The sequence below is a fragment of the Lytechinus variegatus genome, chromosome 3 (genome assembly GCF_018143015.1).
Source record: "Lytechinus variegatus isolate NC3 chromosome 3, Lvar_3.0, whole genome shotgun sequence".
In the NCBI taxonomy this organism is placed as follows: domain Eukaryota; kingdom Metazoa; phylum Echinodermata; class Echinoidea; order Temnopleuroida; family Toxopneustidae; genus Lytechinus; species Lytechinus variegatus.
Window position 1 is genome coordinate 65858947 of NC_054742.1, and position 23812 is coordinate 65882758.

Here is a 23812-nt window from a genome sequence, read left to right on the forward strand (position 1 = left end):
TAGTAGAGAGAACTGCTGCACCGCTGCATGCTGCTGTACTGTGCGTTGCGAATCGCATGCATGATTTCTGTGAAGAATTAAAAAATGGCTTCCAATCGAATGAAATATATTCGTGATATTCCAGTCCCTACTAGACAAAGGTTATGTGATTATTTGGACGATTTATCCGGCTTGAAGAACTGGAGACATTTAGGTATGAATTTTAACGTTCGTTAGTCACCTTTCATTTTCATTCGGATTTCGGTATCAAGTGACACGACGTACGACTTGGGCCTAGGCCCTAGGCCTAATTAATTTCTGACTCTGTTTTAATATGTGTAATTTACATTTTGACCATTGCAATTGGCATTGCATGCCGGATTGCATGGCATTGACAATGAAACAAAGTACTACTAGTACTAAAAGTATGACCATAACAAACAAATTTAGTTGTATTATAAATCTTGGGCTTTTAATTTTAGGTTATTTTTTATTTTCAATTGTATCTAGGGGCCTAGATCTAAAATTAAATGTCTTAAATATGTGAACTTTTTTTAAAACTTTTAATTGAATTTAATAGCTTTGGTCTAAAATTATATAGCCTAGCCTTAGGCTAGTAGTGTCTAGGTCTATGCCGCAAGTACAAGCATGTTCAAGTAGGCGTATATCATAACCTTGTTCATTGGATGAGTGGCGTAGGGTAATAAGTTAGCCAGGTAATCATAGAAAACAAAGATTCACAACCGGAGTCCCAACCAAGCTCAGCACTATTCTAAATAAAGATTTATTAGTGAATGGTAGTTTCCAACTGAACAAGTCACGGTATCTCACAAAGGTTCAAAGTCAATTTGGTTAAAACCATGAAACAGGATGTGATATCAAGCACTGGAACTTTGTGTGTGGTCATGTGGTGTGCTTTGACCTTGCATTTACAAGTTCCTTTTGTACTACATACAGTACTAAGAATGACTGGTTGTATATAGATTATCTTTTTTTTTTGGGGGGGGCACAACTTTACATTGTGCTGCTGTAGATCTTCACATCCTCTTTATTCAGTCTTCACATAAAAGAATGTAAATAAAAAGTAAAAAAACCCATCCTGGTTTGTTTAGAAAATTGAACCATGAGTCTTGCATACAAAGTTTGTCATTCAGTAGATTTTATGGTTGAGAACTCGAAACAGGTTGATTTTTTGGTGGGTATATAGTGGTTGTCCATTGCTACTATGGATTCAAAGGAACTGCCTGTGTTTTTAAAGGATATAAAATCTGCTAGAGTCGAACGAGAATTATGCAGTATTTTAGATCCGTATCTACAAAATAAAGACTGGATGCAACTTGGTAAGTTCATTAAAAAAGGTCTGATTGGAGTTTGATCGAGTTCTGTTGTATGTGATACCATGTTCTCTGGTCTGATCTGCAAAATGTATCCCTAAAATTCACCTTGTTCGGTGTTCATTTTGGGGAAATGTTTTTTTTTTTACATCAGGTTTTTTTTTTTCTTTTTGAAGATTCATGTATTTTAAGTTCTTGGTTTCTGTTATTATTTTTAATAAGAAGGTAAGAGATGTTTTTTTTTTCAAAATGTATTTTACTTGCATGAAGCTGTATAATTGCATGCATGTTGCTTTGTATCACAGGTGGAAATTGGATTCCAAACATTCACTTCAACAACTCTTGGAATTTGATCACATAAAGAAATTGTGATTCATTCAATTTTTAACAAAAATTGTTTTATTCCTACTACATTTATAAAGTATTAAAAATATGTCAGTTAGATTGTTCTTGTTTTTGCATACACAAACTTTGATCATTCCCTACATGTGTATCACACTAAGTTTTGGCAGATTACAATTTTCAATAATAAAAAAGTCAATTTGCTGTCCAAAGATATTCTTCTTCATGACACAATCAACTTGATAGGCATCTTGGAAAAAAATTCTAATTGATATTGCTTTTCAAGCTCTCATGCTAAAAACCCACTAGACAATGACTTCAAAATGTTATTAACAGGAAACAAATCTTGTGTAAGTGAGCCATTTTAATTAACATAGGAATATCATCATGTTGATTGTTTATACAAAGGTTGACTTCCTCTATCATTTGTTAGTGTTTATCAAATATCAGATACCTTTTGAATTATTTGAAAGTCTGATTGTTAGATGAGGGCACACAGCACCGGGAGTCTCTTTAATGCAAGAATTATACATTATAAATATCTTCTTTCAGTAGCTCAGCTGGTTGAAAGAGAATCATGTGCTTAGACACCTTTGCCTGAGCATTAGTTGAAAATATCTTAACAAAATGGGATATTGTAACATAGGTCATGACAAACATTTGTGGGTAGGCCTGAATATAATTTGTAATAGTAAGAGATATGAAGTATGGAATATTGTTTACAATTCTTCCAATTGCTGCTTAACAAGTAGATTTCATCAAGCTTGCTGGAAATCAAGGAAAATAAGATGCATTATTATTATTATTAAGATGCATTATATGAAAAGCCCCAAAATAAGCCATTTTTTCTGTGTACAAACGTATGGAATCACAACATTTGTAACACAACATGACGTCACGGTCTTTAGGCTGATGAGAAGCACAAGATACATGTAGCCTATTTTCAAAACCAGATATTTGGAGCTTCACTGTATTATTAAACAAAATACTCAGCTTGCATTGGTGTGTTTAAAAACAATATAAACTTTTGATTGGCCAGTGCATGATTTGTTGATTTCACCTTTGGTTCCGGTCTGGGTCTTTAAAGGTCAAGTCCATCCCAGAAAAATGTATATTTGAATAAATAGAGAAAAATTAAACTAGCATAATGCTGAAAATTTCATCAAAGTTAGATGTGAAATAAGAAAGTTATGACATCTTAAAGTTTCACCTATTTTTCTTATACACAACTCAGTGACATGCAAATGAGACAGTCAATGATGTCTCTCACTCACTATTTCTTTTGTTTTTTATTGTTTGAATTATACAATATTTCATTTTTTACAGATTGATACTAAGGAACAACTTGACTGAACCATATGATATTAAATAATGCCAATTCCACGTGTTCAGGGAGAAATAAATCTTTGTTTCACTTGACAATGTGGATAAAATTAGAATATTTCATATTTCACATAAATGAAATACAAAAGAAATAGTGAGTGGATGACATCATCAGTCTCCTCACTTGCATACCAACCAAGCTGTGCATATAACTATTTCGTGAAACTAAGCGAAACTTTAAAGTGTCATAAATTTTCTATTTTACATCCAATTTTGATGAAATTTTCAGGGTTATGTCCATTGGATTTTGGTCTTTTTATTCAAATCAACTTTTTGTTGAGGTGGACTTTAAAGTTTTCAATGTACCTCCATAGATATTTAAGTAATAAGAAGATTTCTATTGCCTACTTTTTTCATGATCACAAAACAGCTGGACTGATGGGATTCAGCCACAATGACATAGCATCATTCCAGCTCAACTTACATCGGCCAGGGGGTAGTCCCAGTGACGTGATGTTGACTACGTGGGACTATGCGAACCACACCATAGAAGAGCTGTACTTAAAGCTGTATGAGATGAAGCATGCAAGGTGCATGACGCTCCTTAAGGATTACGGTGAGAGAATAAGACCCAGTTCTCATCTTCATCCTAAGATCATTTTAGTATGTGGAAACTGGTGGGTGTTTCATAAAGCTGCTCGTAAGTTAAGAGCGACTTTAAGAACGACTGGTGATCCTTTCTTGTGGTAAATGACGGTTCACCATTATATTCATCGGCAATGCTTTAGCGCGTAAGAAAGGTTCACCAGTCGTTCTTAAAGTCGCTCTTATCTTACGAGCAGCTTTATGAAACACCCACCCGGTGTAACATGTAATGGGGGTGCTCCAAATGGTCTTGGAAGAGATCTTAAAGGGATGGTCCAGGCTGGAAATATTTACATGTATATCTCAATAAAGTAAAATTCACAGACCAAAATGCTGAAAAGTTTATCAAAATCGGATAACAAATTATAAAGTTGTTGAATTTTAAAGATTTGCATTATTCCGGTGAAACAATTGTAGGCATGTCTTTATGAATATTAGGTGGGCTGATAATATCATATCCCCACTTGTTCTTTTATATTTTGTTATATGAAATTAGGTTTATTCAAAATTTTTCTACCAAGTACTAAAACAATTGGATTGACAGCTACTAAGTGCATTATATGTAGTTATTTATTGCCGCAACTTTTTCATCATAATGGAGACACATGATCATTAACACATGTACGAACAAATGAAACATTTATGATTTCATGTAATAACATATTAAGGGAAACTGCCCACCTAATGAATATTCATGATGATGTGCATATAACTGTTTTCACAAAATGTTGATAAACTTTAAAATTCAATAACTTCGTTATTTATTATCTGATTTTGATGAAATTTTCTGCATTTTGCTCTATGAATTTTACTCTGTTTATTAAGATATAAATGTTTTCAGCCCGGACCATCCCTTGGGTCTTAGGTCTTGGAAACCATGTTGAAATGCGACCTTGCAATGTGCTGGTTTCTATCTTGGATGTATATGAAATATTTCAATTTTTCCTCCAATAATACTTGTGGGCATGATTTGACTTTTTGAATCTTTCAAATTGTCATTCAAGACCTTCTTTGCCATGATACACACACAAAACTGACGATGATATTTCATATAATAAAACAGAAGAGACATGTATGCTTATCTCCAAATAGTTTATTCTTATACATACATGTATACTCAGGAAGTTGAACTGATAAATATAAATGTAGGTCTATACTATCATACACTTGTAGCATGGAGCTAACAGAGAATAGCTCTATGCTTGTAGCTTCTGTTTAGGCCTTCATGTAGCTAAGAAATAAACTTAAATCTCTGGCAAAAACTACTCAGATTTGTCCAGTAGTGTGACTGGTACTGTACATGTAGGTGTGTCTTTGTTGATATAGTGTGAATATCCATATACAGTACCTTGTGGGCGATTCCATGGTTAACAATGTTAAGCAAATTTTGCTACATCCTTGTCCTGTAGGCTCCTGTATGTGTAGTATAAAACTTAAGGGGGGAAATGTCCCCTCCCAAAATTGCCCCCACTGGAATGCACATTCCAATTCAGGAAGGTACCAAGTTTTAAAAAAAATTCTTGATAGATTGTACATATCTTGTTATACAGAATAGAGTCAAGTATCATTATCATTGATAAGAGTATGTGAAAGATTGAATGGTAATATGATACAGTAGGATGATATGCTGGTACCTAAATATCAGCTGACTTAATGTTTCAACTTCCTTTTCGTAGCTGACCTTGTATAATGTAGACTTGCCAACCATTTAGTCACTACAACCGTTCCCTTTTTAGAGTATTTGTTCCTCTTTTTTTTTTGCTACGAATTCACCAATAATTTTTTTTGTATGATTTGTTACTTAAAAAAAAAATTCTTAAAGAGTGTGTATTATAGTACAGAGCATGTGACACTACATGTAGCACCAGACCGACAGTCCCAGACCAGTCAAAATCACTGTCGGGCCAGTTACTTGTTGCATGAAAAGAACAAGTAAATTCTCGCCTATGAGCACATGTTTAAAAGGGGAAATTATTTTCAAGTAGAGTCATTTCACATGATTTTTCAATCTCACGATAACAGGCTTGCAATTGTTATGTTGGGCCAAAGTTTTGAAAAAACTCTTTTTTGTCAAGAAGTACATTTTTTTTAGCTCATCCGGCCCGAAGGGCAAGATGAGCTTATGCCGTGGCGTGGCGTCTGTCGTCCATCCACAATTTCAAAATGCTACTACTTCGCCATTTCGTGTCCGATTTCAATTCTGTTTGCTTTATATGATAGCACTAGGGGGGGATTCAAAACTTCTACACAGAATTTTGAAATTCATTAAATATGCTAATTTATGCGCATTTTTCAAAATTCACAAAAAATGCTTCTTTATTTGTTGACCGATTTTGAATTTCTTGTTTCCATCTGGTAGAGCTTCATGAGGTTCACCAAACTTCTACACAGAATTACAAAGAAATTTTTTTTTTTAAATTCATTTGTTGATCAATTTTAATTTTGTTTGCTTTATATAATAGCTTGAGGTGGTGATAAAAATTTCAACATAGAATTTTGAAACATTAAATATGCTAATTTATTCATATATTTTCAAAACTCACAAAAATTACTTATTTATTTGTTGATTGACTTTGGTTATTTTTGTTCCATCTGAGAGCTACATTAGGTTCACCAAGGTTCTACACAGAGTTAAGAAACTTTGACTAGATAATTATTAATACTAAATTCATATGAAATTTATTCATAGATCACAAAAAAATGCTTCTATGTAATTTCTTCATCAATTTCAATTCTATATCCTCAATTTATGTTACCAATATAATTAACTACAGTGTCAACTGGGCTGAAATTAAAAATTGTGTTAAATTATGTTGCGAGATGCCGGATGAGCTCCACATCATTGATGTGCTAGTTATCCTTGTAATACCCCTTTCACGCTGCCCTCTTCATTTTTCACCGGCGAACTTCTCCGCCTCGCATTCCTCACTTCACCGGCGAAAAAAAAAATGTACCCTTTCGCACTGACATTTTTTCACCGGCGAAAGTTCAATGGGCGATTCGAGGGTATCTACTTGGCCACAGCATTCAGCTGAGCTTGCAAGTAGTTGCGCGCGGAATCTCGGTGCAGGGGACTTCGGGAGAGAAAAAATTTGACCTCTGACGTCATTAAAGAGGAGAAGTTCTCCGGTTTGCTTTCATACTGGCTGTTTCACCGGCGAAGTTCTCCACCTCTAGAGGTGGAGAAGTTCGCCGGCGAACTTCACCGGTGAAGTTCTCCTGTGTACCTTTCATACTGGACACTTTCCCCTTCGGTGGCGAACTTCGCCGGTGAAAAGCGCACTGTGAAAGGGGTATAAGAATACTTTTTTTTGGTTGTAGAAGGTTGGCAGATCTGATTATGAGGCTGTTAATTTAATGTTTCAGCTCATTAGAAATTCTTTTAATTAAATGACCGATGTAATTGAGTAGGAAACTTATTCTGTATATCTTCTTTATACTTTGGTTCCCAAACTTCTGAAAATATAGCATATGTGTCAGCCCTGAATAAGCAGTGAAACACTCGTCTGAAGAACAATACGTATGCAGCTCTGCATATCAATATGATAAAAGTGCAAGATTGCCAATAATATTTTGCAAGAAACTTATTTGTCATCAGTTACAAAATTTCAATGCATGTTTGCAAAATTTTGATCCCATTAAACTGAAGGATTAGTGCAGCAAATCAAGATCTGTCAAGAATATTAAACCAGCGGTTAATTACAAATTTAGAAATTATTGAAAGATTTATTATTGATTTGGGAACCTTGAATTGATTTAAAGGGGAATGAAACATTTGGAACAAGTAGGCTTGTGTCGAAACAGAAAATTCAAAGAAACAGATCAACAAAAGTTTGAGAAAAATCGGACAAACAATGAAAAAGTTATGAGCATTTTAATATTGCAATCACTAATGCTATGGAGATCCTCCTATTGGCAATGCGACAAGGGTACTGTGGGATGTCACATGTGAACTACTTTCCCTTTGATGGACTGTAAGATACCCCCAAAATGTCTTGTTTTGCTTTTTTTACTTGATAAAACTCTTTATCCATGATGCATTCTTTAAAAATGTGTATTACATGTCCTCCTGTAGAAAGAACACATGATCTACTGATAGAAGTGATAAAAGAGGCAATTTAAGTGAAATACACTGTATATACTATAAAAGTAATGGGAGAGTTGTTCATAAGTGACCAGTAGCGGAGTAAGCGGACCGTGACCCGGAGGAGACAAAGCATGGGGGGCACTGCATTGTTTGTGAACAATGCCGTGCCCCCCCCCCCAATGCTTTGTCTCCTCGGGGTCACGGTCCACCACTGTAAGTGACATTACACATCTTTGTCACATTGCCAATTTGAGGATAGCATATTTAGTGATTTCAATATTCAAATGCTCATAACCTTCTCATTATTTGTCTGATTTTTCTTAAATATTCGTTGATCTGTTTCTTTGATATTTCTGTTTTCACACAAGCTATCTTGTTCTAAACGTGTCATTCTCCCTTAACAACAAGTTTCTGGTACTGCCCGTTTGAATGAAGGATTATGTAAATATATGTTTTCTATTTTTTTCTATTCAGTGAAACCAGAATTGCATTACTTGATTCAGAAGGTTACAAACAATGATCCAGTGGTCCCAGAACAGCCCGCTGTCAATGTAGGTCAACCTATCAACCAATTTCAACAAGGAATGGCCAGTAATATTCCACCTGGTCATGGTAAGCCGTTTCTTTGGTGTTAGGATTTTTATTTTAGGTATGCAGTTTTCACTAAAACAAAAGTCAGAAGGAAAAGGGAGAAAATTGTAATCAACTTTGAAATACAGTAGCCCCATACCTCTTGTTAATTTTGTGGGAGTTCAGGATGTTATGGTGACAAGAGACTGTTTTCAGACTATTTTTTCAAGGTATTATCTTAGCATACAGCAATATTAATACTAAACTACATACATTTTATGTGCCCTTTTTCGGGTTTATGGATTGTACATGTAGCTCTGACATCACATAAGGCCAGTGTTGGGGAGATACAACAATTTAAAAGTAAAAGAGAAAAGTTGAGATCATTTTGAAGAATTCAAATCTGCCAAAACACTAAAGATTAAACAGTTATTAGGGATAATACAGCCCTCTTTAATATATGACACATGGGTCTTTTTTAGAGGACTCTACCATGACCATGACTCACTGCCATGTCCCCTTTTTAGAATAGAGATCACTCGCAGTGGCAAACCTTGACCCGGAGGGGACAAAGCATTGTTCACAAACAATACAGTGCCCCTCCAATCATTGTCTCCTTGGGGTCACGGTCCGCCACTGATCACTCGTATATTTTGCCAGCTTTTAATCACTCATACTATTTTCATTTTATAGAAAACCAGTTTCCAAGAAGCATGTCTCCAATGCCTCCTCACATGCCTCATGCCCATCCACCAGGCTCGCCAAGTCCCCAATATCTTCCTCAGACCCACAACCATAACCAGCAACAGAGTAGTGTCAGAACACCATCAACAGCCAGCTACCACAGCAGCAACGCCAACATTCCCTTGCAACCTGCCGATCCGCGGATGATGATGGCCACAAGGCCGCAGCAGGTCGATTACAACGCCTTTCAGCATCCGAACTACCGGCAGGATTACCAAGGATCTAGGCATCCAGGCAACGACCTGATGAGGACACCATCGGAACATCCTCTAGGTGGTCCGATGCGCTACCAGTCGCACTACTCTAATGATGATAATATGGCCATGCCACCTCCCGTGTCACCAGAGTGTCTTCCAATGTCCAGACAGCCTGACTTTCAGTCACTTCCCCATTCTGATCCCAGTGTGAAACAGTCAAACACATCAGCCCCAAGCAGTGTTGAAAAGTGTAAGTTCAGTCGAGAAAAAAATAGTTTTGTTGTATCAGGTGGTTTCCTTACATGATAAATTTAAGTGACAACAATTTCAGTTGTTGGCCCCACTAAAATAACCATTTAAAAAAAGTATCTATCTATATGTAACAATGTTTATTTTCATTTTACTAGTATCTAGGCGTGACACAGAGTGGTAGAATCGTCTCTTGTATTGTAATGTTCTTTTGTTTGTATAAATGTAGGCCTATATGCCTGTTTATATTTGCATGTAAACTTTTTTGCAGTTCGGCTATACTGCAATCAGTATTAAAAAAATATGACTTAGGTATCTAATGAGAAAAGAAACATAACATGATAGTTCATGAATAAGAATTAGGCTTGCAATATACCAAACCATTTTATGCAGATTATAGATCAAAAGTATATCATTTACAATACATGTAGGTTTCCCTGGTGATTTGCGTTTCTTTTATGACATTGTTTGATAGAGTATACTGTAAATGACAATATTTTTGTTTCATTTCATAATGGTAGATCTTGAGGCAACAATCCAAGTGCCGTATGAGAAGCTGTGCAAGGCTACAGAGAATTTCAGTGCTGCACGCAAGCTTGGTTCAGGAGCGTTTGGGGAAGTGTTTCATGCTCAACTTGACATGATAGATGTGGCTATCAAGAGGATCATCAAGGTAGACTCTTAACCTGTTCACTCCTGAATTCTGTCATTATAGGCATTGTACAGGGATACTAGGGTTAACACGCTGAATGCTTCATTCCATAATCTCCATAGGCTTTGCAAGCGTACCACCATTAGCGTTCCTACGGGGGGGGGGCAGAGGGGGCAGACTGTTCCCCCCCCCCTGACGAGTCACAACTGATCCCTTGCCCGCTCCTTTGAACTTGAAGACCTTTTTTTTTTTGCTTGTCAAATTTTTTGGCGGACGACTTTTGCCCCTCCCTCCCCTGTGGAAAATCCTAGGTACGCCACTGCGTACCACCCACTTCCAGAAGGCAATGAGCGAACATGTTGCCTACTGATTTCTGTGATACTCATAGACATTGTCCAGGAAACACCAAGTTCAAGAAGCCAATGTGTGAACATGTTGACCACAGAATCATAAGGACTCGGTGGTCAACACCAAGTCTCTGTAGGCAATAAGTTAATCTGTCGACTTCTGAAATATAATGTTTATATACATACAAATAAATTTTGTTATTAATGATAGCAGTTATTCATATATATTTTATTTCAATTGATTAAATTGTTAGTATTCAAACTGATACTTTTAATAGTGGCATGAATAATTAATTGTTATTCTGGGAAAACGAATATTATTCATAATTTGCATGAGCAAGTGAAACAAGTATTAGGTCACGCTAGAAATATTGCAGGGCACTATTCAAACTTGTTGATGGGAAGTACGAGCTACATGTACAGTTATAAGCAACTGAAATGGCATGGTTAGATTGTCCAAGACCAAATTTTATCCTGCAATATTGGCATCTTTTATGTATACAAAGCTAGGTATAGAACTGCCAATTGAACCAGATTTCTCCTTCAAAATTCTTTACATGTAGTCTTTTCTCTGTTTTACAGATTTTATTTTTCTTTCCTTCTGCATTCTTTCTTATCAAGGCAATATAAAGTGACTTCCCTTTTCTGTAATAATTGCCAGGAAGGAAGGATGTTGTCATGTGACTTGTAGGATATAATTTTAGTCTGTAATTTGAATCATGTGATATTTTTGTCCTTCCAATACTCTGTTTCCTGTACCTTGTCCTGTATTTTTGTTTCTTCTCCCCCTCATATTTCTTGATTCTTTCATTTCCTCCCGTGTATTTAAATACAATGCAATCTTGTGTTTGAATATGCACAAAGTGAGAATATGTGAATATTTCATAGAATGAGAATGTCAAATTAAACCAGTCCAACATAAAAATTTTCTTCATATTTTTCAGTTCTGTCATTTTCTTTCCACCACTATAAGGACACAACAAAGAATATATAGTAATATATTTTTGTTCTCCCCCCCCCTAAATATTCACAGAATGACAATGTCAAATTTAACCAATCCAACATCAGAGGAGATCAAATCAAAGAAATTGAAGCTCTTACAAAGTGAGTATATATACTATATATAACCGTAGCATGTATAGGATATGTGTACTGTACATTGTAAAACATTATCTCAATTGTAATTGATATGAGCTGAATGGAAGTTGTATGACACATTGTTAAAAATATGTGAATAACATTGTGAGCATATAATTATTAAAATAAAACGTCCAAGTCACAATATTCAATTATTTCAAACTGTGAAACCAGCAATAAAAAATGTTTTGAAGTGTGTTTGCATAGGTTACAAAGAGCGATGTTAGGAATATTTTTTCACAGTGACAGAAAATTACATGTAGATTTGACCATTGGAAAGACTCAATGTCAGTATTGTTGGTATAGTTTTCAAATATTTTTGTTCAGGTTTTCTCTCCTTGAAAGTAATTCTCATGAATTTACAACTTATACAAAATTTAGATTAGTATTTTTAAACTGTGACTCAATTCTCAACACCATCTACAAGGCAAAAACAACAATTAACCTTAAAAACCCAATGGTTAGGCAATTTTGTAGTGTTTAAGATTTCAATGTGAGTGTTCTTAGCCTTGGGGAAAAGTACAGTATAAGTAATGTTAATAATTACTATTTTTTTTACTCTATTTTATTTTTGCAGGTACCGATGTAAAAACATTGTTTGCTTGGAATCCTATTCTGTTGGTGATGACTGTATTTGCCTGATATTTGACTACATGAAGAACGGTTCCTTGGAATATCAGTTAGAGGGCAGGGTGAGACATGACCCCCCTCCCCGCCCCACCTTCTCCTTTCAGATGTTTCAATCGATAGAGTAGAATCAAAGAGTAAAATCAAAGAATTCAGGATGAACACAAAACTTCACAGCCAAAACAACAATTTTTATGCAAAAAATTTGAATCATGCGTATTATTATTTATTTTTTAATATATATATATATTTATTTTTTTTTTTGGGGGGGGGTCAGCACTAAACAATGCTTATCACTCTTTTTGTTGACCCCTCATTCGACATAATTTTTCTTTCTTGATCATGCTAAGTTGTATCTTTGGACTATTTTGTTCATCATTTTTACACTTGTATACATGGGTTTTTTATGAAGAATATATTAAATCGATTCAAATTAAATCGAACATGGAATGTGATTTTTTGAACAATCAAAGAACATGGAATTGGCATTTTAGAAAATGAAAAAAAAATGGGTTCTCCATTATAGCGCCAGCAATCACCAGTTAATCACACATCTGCATGCTCGGTTATCTTGAGGGATGACCGATTGCCAATCGAAAACTTTCACCACTCGTGACTAGTCTGCTGTGCAAACCCTTCACTCAAGTTAAGTGGTCTGAATACACAGACTACAATGCAAGGTTTAAATGTGTTATTCTTTTGTGAAGGCCCACTTGTTGATCAAAGTTTCTATTAGGGTCTGTTCCTCGCAGACTAACAAGCTGCCATAACATCTGAAAGACTTGTAACTTATTGTATTACCATTGGTTATTTTAAACTGGGTGGAGCTTAGATTGCAGGTATAATACAGTGGCTATAATGACCTTTGCTAACCTCTCTTGACCTTGTGACGGTGACCTCAATCTTTCTGTTACAGGCACCACATGGACCATTGGAGTGGAAGAGAAGGCATACGATAGCTGAAGGAGCAGCTATGGGGATACAGTACCTTCATTCAATCCAAAATCCACCACTCATACATCAAGATATCAAGAGGTAACCTCATAAGAATCTTTCCTAGCACCATCCTTAAGTCTACCCATATAACAGCAGGGAATAATTTTGCTTTACAAATTTTGATAGAATTTTTGGTCATAAGAGAAAAGCTCTCAACTTAGTAATTTACAGTCCTATTTAAATATATGCACGATACAAAAGACTTTATGCATAGCAGTCTTCAAAAAATCTGGAGCAAATTGCGATGTGATACCAGGAATATTATTACCTGTAACAGTAAACTTGATATGAATTTGCTATATATTGTGCCAAGTAATTTGGGTTTTTTTTTCAAATTTTATTGTATTTACGATAATTTCATTTAATTTTCAGTATAAAAAACATGCTTTCGTTGAGTGTATTATAAACAAATAAAACTGTTGGTCAATGTCTTCATATTTTCAACTTAACAAATGCTCCCACATGTCTACTGCTGAGAAACAAAACTCATTTCCAAGTAAAAAGAACTTTTGATGATTTATAACTTTATACATCCATATCTGCATAATTCTTAATATAATTGTTTAAAGGTAATAGATCAAATCAGAGATTGAATACATGTAAAAATGTAAGATATAGTTGATAGAAGAACAAAACATAGAAATAAAAAGTAAATGAAAATAAAGAAAGAAATAATTTTGTAAACATAAAAAAGACAATTACAGACAAAGGTTATTAATAAAGTTGAGGTATAAATTTTGACTACATGCAATCAGGAATCCATCTCCATTTTGATATATCAAATATATTTTGGGTGCATTGTCTGTTATTTTTACAGCTCAAAAATCCTCCTTGATGAGAATTTTGTGCCTAAGATTGCAGACTTTGGTCTAGCTAGACCAGGACCTACGAAGGGCAAGGAGTACACCACTCTCAAGACTAGTGTCGTGTTTGGTACCAAGGCCTACCTGGCTCCGGAGTTTATCCGGGATCCAAACAGAAAGCTGTCAAAGAAACTGGATGTCTACAGCTTTGGTGTTGTAAGTTCAGCTTGTCATGATTGGAAAGTTTGATAGCCCTCCTAGTTACATAATAAAGAGGTCATGTATTTCATGTACATTACACAGGAAATTCTCAAGTGAAACATACATAGCACAGGTGGGTGGTCAGCTTGTAGATTTCTCCATCTGGAGAAATCTACACGAAATGAACCAGGGTTTATTTCTCTGCAGTAATTTGTAAACAAGGAGGAATGCAATGTACATTGAAAAGCCTTTACAAAGTTTGAGTTGAAATTAATTTCTTCATTTTCCAACATACTAATCATATATACAGAAATAGAAATCACTGAGCAAAAACATGGAGGATTTACTCAGTTGTCTGTTGTTTCAGATGAATGGTGTTTGGATTTTTTTCAATGTCATTATTTAGTCCAGTCATAGTTTAAGTTAGAAATACGAATTGAGCATACTCCAAACAAATGGGTAAAGTAAATTTGTATTTCTCATTGGCATGCAACATGGCAGCCTAATTAAAGGGGAATGAAACCTTTAGAACAAGTCGACGTGTGTCGAAACAGAAAAATCAAAGAATAAGAACATAGAAAGTTTGAGAAAATCAGACAAATAATGAAAAAATTATGAGCATTTGAATATTGCAACCACTATTGCTATGGAGATCATCCCATTGGCATTGCAACAAGGATGTGTGATGTCACATGTGAACAACTTTCCCTTTGATGGACTATAAAATACCCTCAAAATGTCTCTTTTTGCTTTTTCTTATTGTGATACAAACTCTTTATCCATGATGTATCCTTTAAAAATCTGTATTACATGCCCTCCTCTAGAAAGAACATATGATCTACTGATAGATGTGATAAAAGAGGCAATTTAAGTGAAATATATATTAAACTAATGGGGAGAGTTGTTCACAAGTGACATCACACATCTTTGTTGCATTGTCAATTTTAGGATCTCCATAGCATCGCAATATTCAAATGCTTATAACTTTCTCATTATTTGTCCGATTTTTCTCAAAATTTCGTTGATCTGTTTCTTTGATTTTTCTGTTATCACACGAGCTATCTTGTTACAAAGATTTCATTCTCCTTTAAGTTTTAATTTGGATTCTCTCATCAATTACAGTGCTCATTCCAGTCTCTCAAAACAGTTTGTATCGTCTTCTCTTCCTCTAATGTAAAATTAATATTGTTTTCATTTGATTAATAGGTCCTTCTTGAATTGGTTACTGGGGAGAAAGCAGGACAAGCCAAGAGGCGGTTTCAGACCAACGATCTTCTGGTAAGAACGTTAACATCTCATACATTGTGATATTGACCCGTTGGAGACCGGGTCCGCATATACAGTTGAGGCCAAAAGTTTACACACACACACACATGGAATTCAGTGAAATATGTTCACTTGCCAAAATTTACCACATATTCAGAAATATAAATGCTATTACAACGAATTTGCTATCAAATGAAAGAGCGTATTAAGCTCTTTCACATAATTGGGATGCTGTTGGAATGAAAGTATATTTCAGGTGGAATTTTCTTTGAAGAAAAAAAGTAATATTTTTCCAAATGTATTCTATTGTTTGTTATCATATTTTCAAACATTGTTTTATAGAGATATATAAATGTCAAATCTATGATTTATATTACATTTTCAATCATACATGTATGTCACCACTGAACAAAAAATGGTAATCTGAAATGTTTGTGTTGAGAAGTAACTAGCACAATTATGAAATGTTTTTTGTCAAGTTTTTATTTTTGATTTGTCTAAAATATGAAGAATTTTTGGGGAAAAGTGGCACCTAAATATTTTTCAGCTCCTGATGATAAAGCAATGTGATGAAGGGGCAAGACATACTCATTTGTTTGATATCAAATTTGTCATGATAGCATAAATATTTTATAAGATAAAGTAAATTTTAAGATGTTTGGCAAGTGTCAACTTTTTAAATAATTTCCTGGGTGTATATAAACTTCTGGGTGCAACTGTCTGTGCAAAATTTGTTATTGTGAAATCATTCAGTTTCGAACTTGTTAAATGAATAATTCATAAAGTTCCCGTTCCACTGATGCAAAGTTCAAACAAGCGATGCATGAGATTTTAGGCAAGCATCCATGATGCAGTTAAGATTACCAAAGCGTCGCACGCACCACGAACCGTCTTCTCTGCGCACTTTGATGCGAAAGTTAAGCGCACAGTATCTATTCCATGAACCGTAAATAATTAACTTCAAGAAAATATAAAGATATGGGATGAAACTTTGGAACCTGAACTTTTTAATGAAGACACTGGTAATAATTTGCTCTCCTTGTAGGTGCACTTATTGCTGGCTTTAAAAAAAACTTTTCTCTAAATACGTTTTCTGCAAAAGTAACTTTCGCATCGAAGTGCACAGAGAGGACAGTTTGTGGTGCGTGCGACGGAAGGCTTTCGATTTTCATCTTATTTTTTTAGCAAAAATGTTATCCATGAAGATTAAAAATAAGTTGGGTTTTGTGAAGAGTTCGAGGAAATGCAATGGGTATCACACCTACATGTACATTTGTGCTCCAAAGTAAGTGAACCTCGCCACAAAATGCACTCCTTCATGCTGAGTGTTGAATGTAGACAACAACACTTCAGTGTTCGGTTAGCCCAGAGAGACAAACTCTATTGAATGTAATATTTGATCACCTGACTTCACAATCAAGTATCTAAAACACGACAGATATTGAAAACTTTAAATATGTTTATTTTCTGATGGGGTTTACTAACCTTTGAGTTCCACTGTATGTAGTTTGCATTCCAGTCAAATTCTATGAAAGTAGGGGAGACCGGGGTTAGTTGGAACATGGGGTAAGTGGAAACATTATAATTTTCTTTAAAGCCTGTAAAATAAATTTATGCAATACTGCCCTCAATTTATTGCTATTAATATTTAAACAGTGTTGAATTATTATTGTAATAAATTGAGGGCAGTATTGCATAAATATATTTCACAGGCTTTAAAGAAATTTACAATGTTTCAACTTACCCCATGTTCCAACTAACCCCAGTCTCCCCTATGACTTCAACATCTCTTCCTGTTGTCTGGAATAATTCTGTCTGATTGATTACAAAATCAACTTCGTTTTCAATCATGTGTATAATTTCATATAGCAGAGTTGAATAGAGTGTTTCTTTCTTTCACCGAATTTGAAATGTCATACCACTTTTTTTCCCTATTGTCTATGGAAATGAGAAAGAATTCTTGAAAGCAAAAAGCAAAATCCCTCGAGCATGCATCTGATCTGCAGCAGCAGTGTGCATAAAGCCAGTAAAGCCCTGTGCATATTGCACCTGCATTTATTTACGATTTTATCATATTATGACGTCGAGGCCGTGCAATGATACATTTTGGATGGTACGTGTGCGACGGTTTGACATTCAGCCTTCCACTTGCTTGCATACAACAAGCTAAAGCAGGCATTGTATAATCTCTTTTGATTGATGGTTTACAGTGGAGATGTGTTGAAAGAATCATGGAGGCCAACGAAGGGAGACCCCAAGCTGTGGTAGCCGAGATCCTCCAGGATCCGTTGTGTCCAGCATGGCCCACCAAGTACATGATGGGCCTGGTTAACCTGGCTATGGACTGTCTCAAGGAATTCAAACACAGACCAGAAACAGAACAGGTAAGTCGACGTGACATGTTCGGTTTTATTGTCTCACCTGCATAGCAGAGTGAGACTATAGGCGCCGCTTTTCCGACGGCGGTGGTGGCGTCAACATCAAATCTTAACCTAAGGTTAAGTTTTTAAAATGACATCATAACTTAGAAAGTATATGGACCTAGTTCATGAAACTTGGCCATAAGGTTAATCAAGTATTACTGAACATCCTTTTAGAGTTTCATGTCACATGAATAAGGTCAAAGGTCATTTAGGGTCAATGAACTTAGACCATGTTGGGGGAATCAACATCAAAATCTTAACCTGAGGTTAAGTTTTTGAAATGTCATCATAACTTAGAAAATATATGGACCTAGTTCATGAAACTTGGACATAAGGTTAATCAAGTATTACCAAACATCCTGCATGAGTTTCACGTCACATGATCAAGGTCAAAGGTCATGTGAGATCAATGAACTTTGGCCGCATTAGGGGTATTTGTTGAATTACCATCCTATCTCTGTAAGTGTATTGGTCTAATTCATAAAATGTGGAAATAAGAGTAACCAAGTATCACTGAACATCTTGTGTGAGTTATAGTAGTTTTCAAAGTCAGCACTGCTGCTATGTTGAATCGCGTGATGCAGGTGAGAAGGCCAGAGGCATTCCACTTGTTTTGATTCACCAGGGGGTGTTTCACAAAGATTTTAAGTATGACTTAATCGCACTTAAATACCGACATGTACATGATATGCAATGCGCAATCTTATTGATCAATATGTAGTAGTGCTTGCCTCTTGGCATGATTTGACCAATGCAGTCATGCCTTTTATACTGGGCACAATTAGACATTAAAGTGCGACTCTTTATAGTCATACTTAAATCTTTGTGAAACACCCCCCAGGACCCATGGACAGGATAATTGTGCATTGTTGTATAGTGCCTAGAGACTTCTGATGAAGGAAGTGATTAGTACTATATAAGAAAGCATAATTATCATTATTATCCATTTTAACCTTGATGGCCCGAGGGGGCTACAGTACTTCCATTGATGAGTGGATACCATGCGCGACCATGGAGTCTCAAAAAGCACCCTAAACACGTATTTTCCACTCTGAAAATGCACCCCTTAACAAGTATTGGCGTGTGAAACCCTTCCCTTAACAAGTATTGGAACAAAACGATACTCTTGCCAATTATTCCCTGAATTGACCCCCGAAACAAGTACAGCAATATTTTTATTGTTATATCGGACGTCGGTTGTCGGCTTTACCTTTACTTATATCATTGGGTTTAGTACAGCCCCAACTCCCACACCTCGTGCAAATCGTACTCTAAACACGTAGTATTGACTCTTGGGGCAAAAAGTACATCCTTTATAAAACAATTTAGTCTTAATTTTTTATACCATCGCAAATTTGACCCTAAACACGTTGCTTCTTAGCGAAAATAGATACAATTTTTTTCATTATTTTAGTGTTTTTGTCACCCTTATTACCTTACGTAAGTAACATGCCCTATCTTGAAAAAGACATCCTTTTTACATGTTTTTTTGGTCGCACATGGTATCCACTCGTCAATGTAAGTGGCCCCCGGGCTTGAAGGCCATTAAATTATTTAAAGCCTTGGTCAATCAGATGTTATTCAGATTGGTAGCTTTTCTTATTGTATTGCTGCATTAAATTATTGTATGTATCAGAAATAAATAGTTTGATGATGGATATTTTTAGCAGTTACAATTTGTCAATTTGCAAGGAAAAAACAGTGATGTTTACATGTCAATTATTGTAAGAAATTTTAATGGTATTTCCTTCTAAACATTTTACCATTGAATGAAAGGTCGTTCGTAGAAAGATAGAATATTGTCTTGATCTGTTCAGTGTAGCTCTTCACCCGAATATTGTGAGTTCGAGCTATAATAAAAGAATAGAGGATAACAGATGATGGGTTACCTCATTTATTATGGACATGAAGCTTTTTTTCCCCCCTAAGGAAGCTTCATACAAATGCCTTCAACACCGTGATATGTCATTAAAAAAAACACTATTTCATGTGGATAATGAATTATGACGTTACTGGTCGTCGGTAGTTGATGTGAATAAAACATGAGAGAGCGATGTTGGCTCTGTTGGTAACGCGTCTGCCCGTCGAACCAAAGATCGTAGGTTCGAGTCCAACCCGGGCGGATGACTGGAGCCAGTGCATTGTGTGTAAACACCTCTCCCACGTTTCATAGATGCAGGCTATGTTACAATGGAAAACACTCCGTCCCTCGGATAGGACGTTAAATGGAGGCCTCGTGTAGAGGAGAGTCGCCACTTTTGCACGTTAAGAACCCACTGCACTATTCGTATAAGAGTAGGGGGAAACCCCGGTGTAGTGGTCCACCTGCATTTCCCCCAATCAGTTATATTAGGGGGAGAGACCTGCGGGTCATAGTGACGTAGTGATTCAGTTCGCTTTTTCGCCTCCCAGGCACTGGTGACGCCAAACAAATAATAATAATTCTTTTTTAAACTGGCTCTGAATGCACTGCAGAATGAATCAATATGTAGAAGAATCATAAGTGATTTTTCTGGATGATGACTGTTTTTTTATCCTCTAGGTTTGTCAAGCGTTATCAGAAATGGTAGGAAGGATTGAAGAGGAAGACAGACATAAGTCTTCAAGGACTCAAAGTAAGTCATTACCACCTTTTGCAATGTAAATTGGCTGTACCATCAAAAAAAGGCAGGTTTTTATGTTTCTGTTTCTGTTTGTGGTAAATCCCGTAGGAACTGGGCAGGACATCATTTTGCTGGTAAACGCCAAGCTGGTATATAACCAATTACCTTGGGAACATTTTACGTTTAGGTTAATCAGTCATAGTGGCTGACGTAATAGATGACAAATATCGCTCTTGGGCCTTTTTATCAAAGTGAAGACAATGGCATAGTTGGGATTCAAACTCACAACCTTGCGATTATGAGTCCAATGCTCTAACCACTGGACCACACGACCCACACATGAACATGTTAATTTTATTTACATCTAACTACATGTAATTGTAGGAAGGGGGTCTTAATTTCATTTTTGATCAATTAATATAGCTATATATTGTTCTGACATTCAGTAGCAACATCACAACGACAGTATTTACATTAATATTATTTTTTCATAGATTCATCATCTTCTCACATTTCTCTCAATACAGATTATCCAGTTGAAAGCTCAGACCCTCTGGAGCATGGCAAGGCAGTTGAATCATCAGATCAGATAACTGAAGACCAAGGCCAGTATGGTGCCAGCGGGAGGCCTGGTCTCCATCGGTGGGAGGGTGAAGTCAAGGAGGATCCCGCAAAGTATGAACACTATGGTGGCTTCCGGGCCTTGGCCAATGGTCCTAAAGTACAGGGTGATGTGAATGCCGCCGAGAGACCATGTTCAGCTGAGACAGTTCATAATTTGCCAGAAAGAAGGTTGGACCAGATCCACGATCGTAGTCGGATGAGGAAAGACGTTGGACAGGGTGACATGTGTGAAAGGGAGAGACAGTATCAGTATCAGATGCAACAGCAAGGATTGTACAATCAACAGATGTATGAGCATCGGTACCTGTCTCCTGCAGTTCCAGGAGCAGGTCACCCCCATATGGACAGGAACGCTGCCTCTTCTCAAAGTAGCATGTCCCCCTCTCCTGGATCATCCTATCCAAGCTATTTACAATCGTCCAGCATTTCATCTTCATCAGATGCATCGGGGGCACGCTTCCAGGGGACGTACATGGGACATCCTCAAGGAATACCTCAGGGACGGTACGGAGATCACATGGATCCTCGTCTTAGGCATCCATTGAACTTGCCTCAGCAAGTAATGCCGGAATCCAACTATATGATGGATGGTCAGCACGAGTACTATGGACAGCATCCAGGCTTTGGACCTCCTATGGGAAATCCAAGACCACAGGTTGATGGCTATCACCAAAGGCCTGAAATCAGGGAACAGGGCCAGCAGAGACTTGAGCACTTGAACAGAGAGGGGGTTGCAGGATCCACTCAGGATGGTAACCTGGTTGCACACAACCCCCCAGCTTCTGCCTCCCCCTCCTCTAACTCTGCTACAGCCTCCTCTTCCTCATCTGAATCACCCAAAGGCTTGGTATACCCCAAGATGCGTACTTTGAATCTGAAGCCTCTATCCATCCAATCAAGCGATACTTCTGACCTCACCGAGGACACATCCCTCTCTGGATCAAGCAAAGAGCTGCCTGAGAATGGATCGAATGGTGGCACAGAGACTAATGGTCAGAGAGAGCACATTGGAATGTTACAGAGTGGAAGAGAGGAAGGCAAGCGGCAGAATAGTGATGAACACCAAAGAGAACCCGGGGAAAACACAGAACCACAAACACAAACTTGCCATTGAGGTTTTGTCACCAAATGATATTGATAAGTGTTTATATAACAGCATCTATCTAAAAATAATTCCTTTCCGGGTTTACTAGTACCCGGGTGTAGTAGTACCCCGACTTCAGCTGCCTTGCTCAGAACTCACTATTAATTAGCCAAAATAAATAAGAGGGTTTTTTTTCTTTATATAAAATAATTTTTTTTTTTTTAAGATATGTAACTTGCCAAAATGGATCAACCTAATCCCATGGTACTATATGATATGCTATGCTTTGATATGATATGATATGATGAACAATAAAAGTATTTCAGTGAGAGATTAGAATGAAATAATAACAGGGTTTGGAGTATGAATTTACGTGAGCATGAGATGAGGAAAACGGGTAAGACTAGAAACTGAAATTCCAAGCTGTTTGATTAAAGATGATCTGAAAGAAAATGTTGCATCTCATTTTGTGGTTGAATTTCACGACTTCATACTCTGATGATAGGTCAGGGAATACGTCACCTTTTAGAGTTTCATGACCAAATGCCTGTTTTGTTTTATCAGAGACGGGTCGTGTGGTCCAGAGGTTAGAGCATTGGACTCATAATGGCAAGGTTGTGAGTTTGAATCCCAACTCTGCCATTGTCTCCACTTTGATAAAAAGGCCTGAGGGTGATATCTGTCATCAATGAGGTCAGCCACAATGACTGATCATGGACCTATGGACTGATTAACCTAGAGACAACCTTGCCACAATTTTATGAGGGGGGGGGGAGAGTTGGGAATAGATGATCAAATGTTCTGTTTCAATTTTTTAGCAGATGCACCTATTATTAAAAAAGGGGAAAAATGCTTTCAAATGAGACCAAGAACAACCTGAAGTATATAGTAGTTCATGTTAACAATTAAGGAATTATGAAATTTTGAAATCAATTTTATTAAAGTAATTTCTTTGAGTTGATATGATTATTAAAGTGCAATACTGTTTCCTATATATAAATTCCTATTTAAAAAAGGTGATTTGTATTTAGAAAGTCTCAGATTCATAGATTATTAATTATGATGATGATATACAAATCTTTAGAGTATTTAATACAGTTTTTATTATTACTGCATACTATTATTATTGACAAAATTTTCCTCCTGAATATGAAAGAGAAACTCATTAGATTTTCATTGATGCCAATTACCTGGACTTCTGATGCCACAGACAACTCAAAGTTAGACCATGGTCTAACTTTGTGCTAAAATTATGGGAAGCCCAAAATTTCAAAAATTTGTTTACACTGCATATTTCTTGTGTTTACTGTGCTCTTCCTTAATTCAAAAAGTGAAGAAAATTATCTTACTAATCTTTCCCAGACAGTTAAGAATTATTTAAGAGTTGAATTTGCTGATACTTTGAACCTCTATTGTTGGGGATTCATGTCACAATTGGCTTTCCATAGTTAAACCAAAACTTTAAACCAGAGTTTACATTAAACCCGACTTCAGAATATGGGCCAATATGTCAATTAAAAAAAAACAGGAGTCAACTCAATATTTCTAAATGTTTTACAAGTAAGGCTGTGATGAAACC

The 23812-nt window shown here is 36.3% G+C and overlaps 1 protein-coding gene across 3 annotated transcripts; it reads left to right on the plus strand.

Moving 5' to 3' along the window:
* LOC121411704 (probable serine/threonine-protein kinase drkD) lies at positions 1–23678 on the plus strand. 3 transcript variants are annotated; one of them, XM_041604534.1, is made up of 13 exons: positions 1–193; positions 3409–3594; positions 8185–8322; positions 8974–9471; positions 9992–10143; positions 11503–11573; positions 12184–12298; positions 13150–13268; positions 14047–14248; positions 15440–15511; positions 17710–17883; positions 20465–20537; positions 21053–23678. In XM_041604534.1, the coding sequence occupies exons 1-13, from the start codon at positions 85–87 to the stop codon at positions 22261–22263; spliced, it is 3120 nt and encodes a 1039-aa protein (XP_041460468.1). In that variant the 5' UTR covers positions 1–84; the 3' UTR covers positions 22264–23678. The 3 variants fall into 3 exon arrangements, with proteins under 3 accessions (XP_041460468.1, XP_041460470.1, XP_041460467.1); XM_041604536.1 differs by lacking the exon at positions 1–193 and adding an exon at positions 580–695; XM_041604533.1 differs by lacking the exon at positions 1–193 and adding an exon at positions 1121–1319.
* Positions 23679–23812: the final 134 nt, after the last annotated feature.

Excerpts from the sequence above, each read along its gene's own strand:
- LOC121411704 (XM_041604533.1), top strand. The coding sequence starts at position 1,205 with ATGGATTCAAAGGAACTGCCTGTGTTTTTAAAGGATATAAAATCTGCT. Across the intron at positions 1,320-3,408 it reads TAAAGACTGGATGCAACTTG|CTGGACTGATGGGATTCAGC; the intron begins GTAAGTTCATTA and ends ATCACAAAACAG. Across the intron at positions 12,299-13,149 it reads AATATCAGTTAGAGGGCAGG|GCACCACATGGACCATTGGA; the intron begins GTGAGACATGAC and ends TTTCTGTTACAG.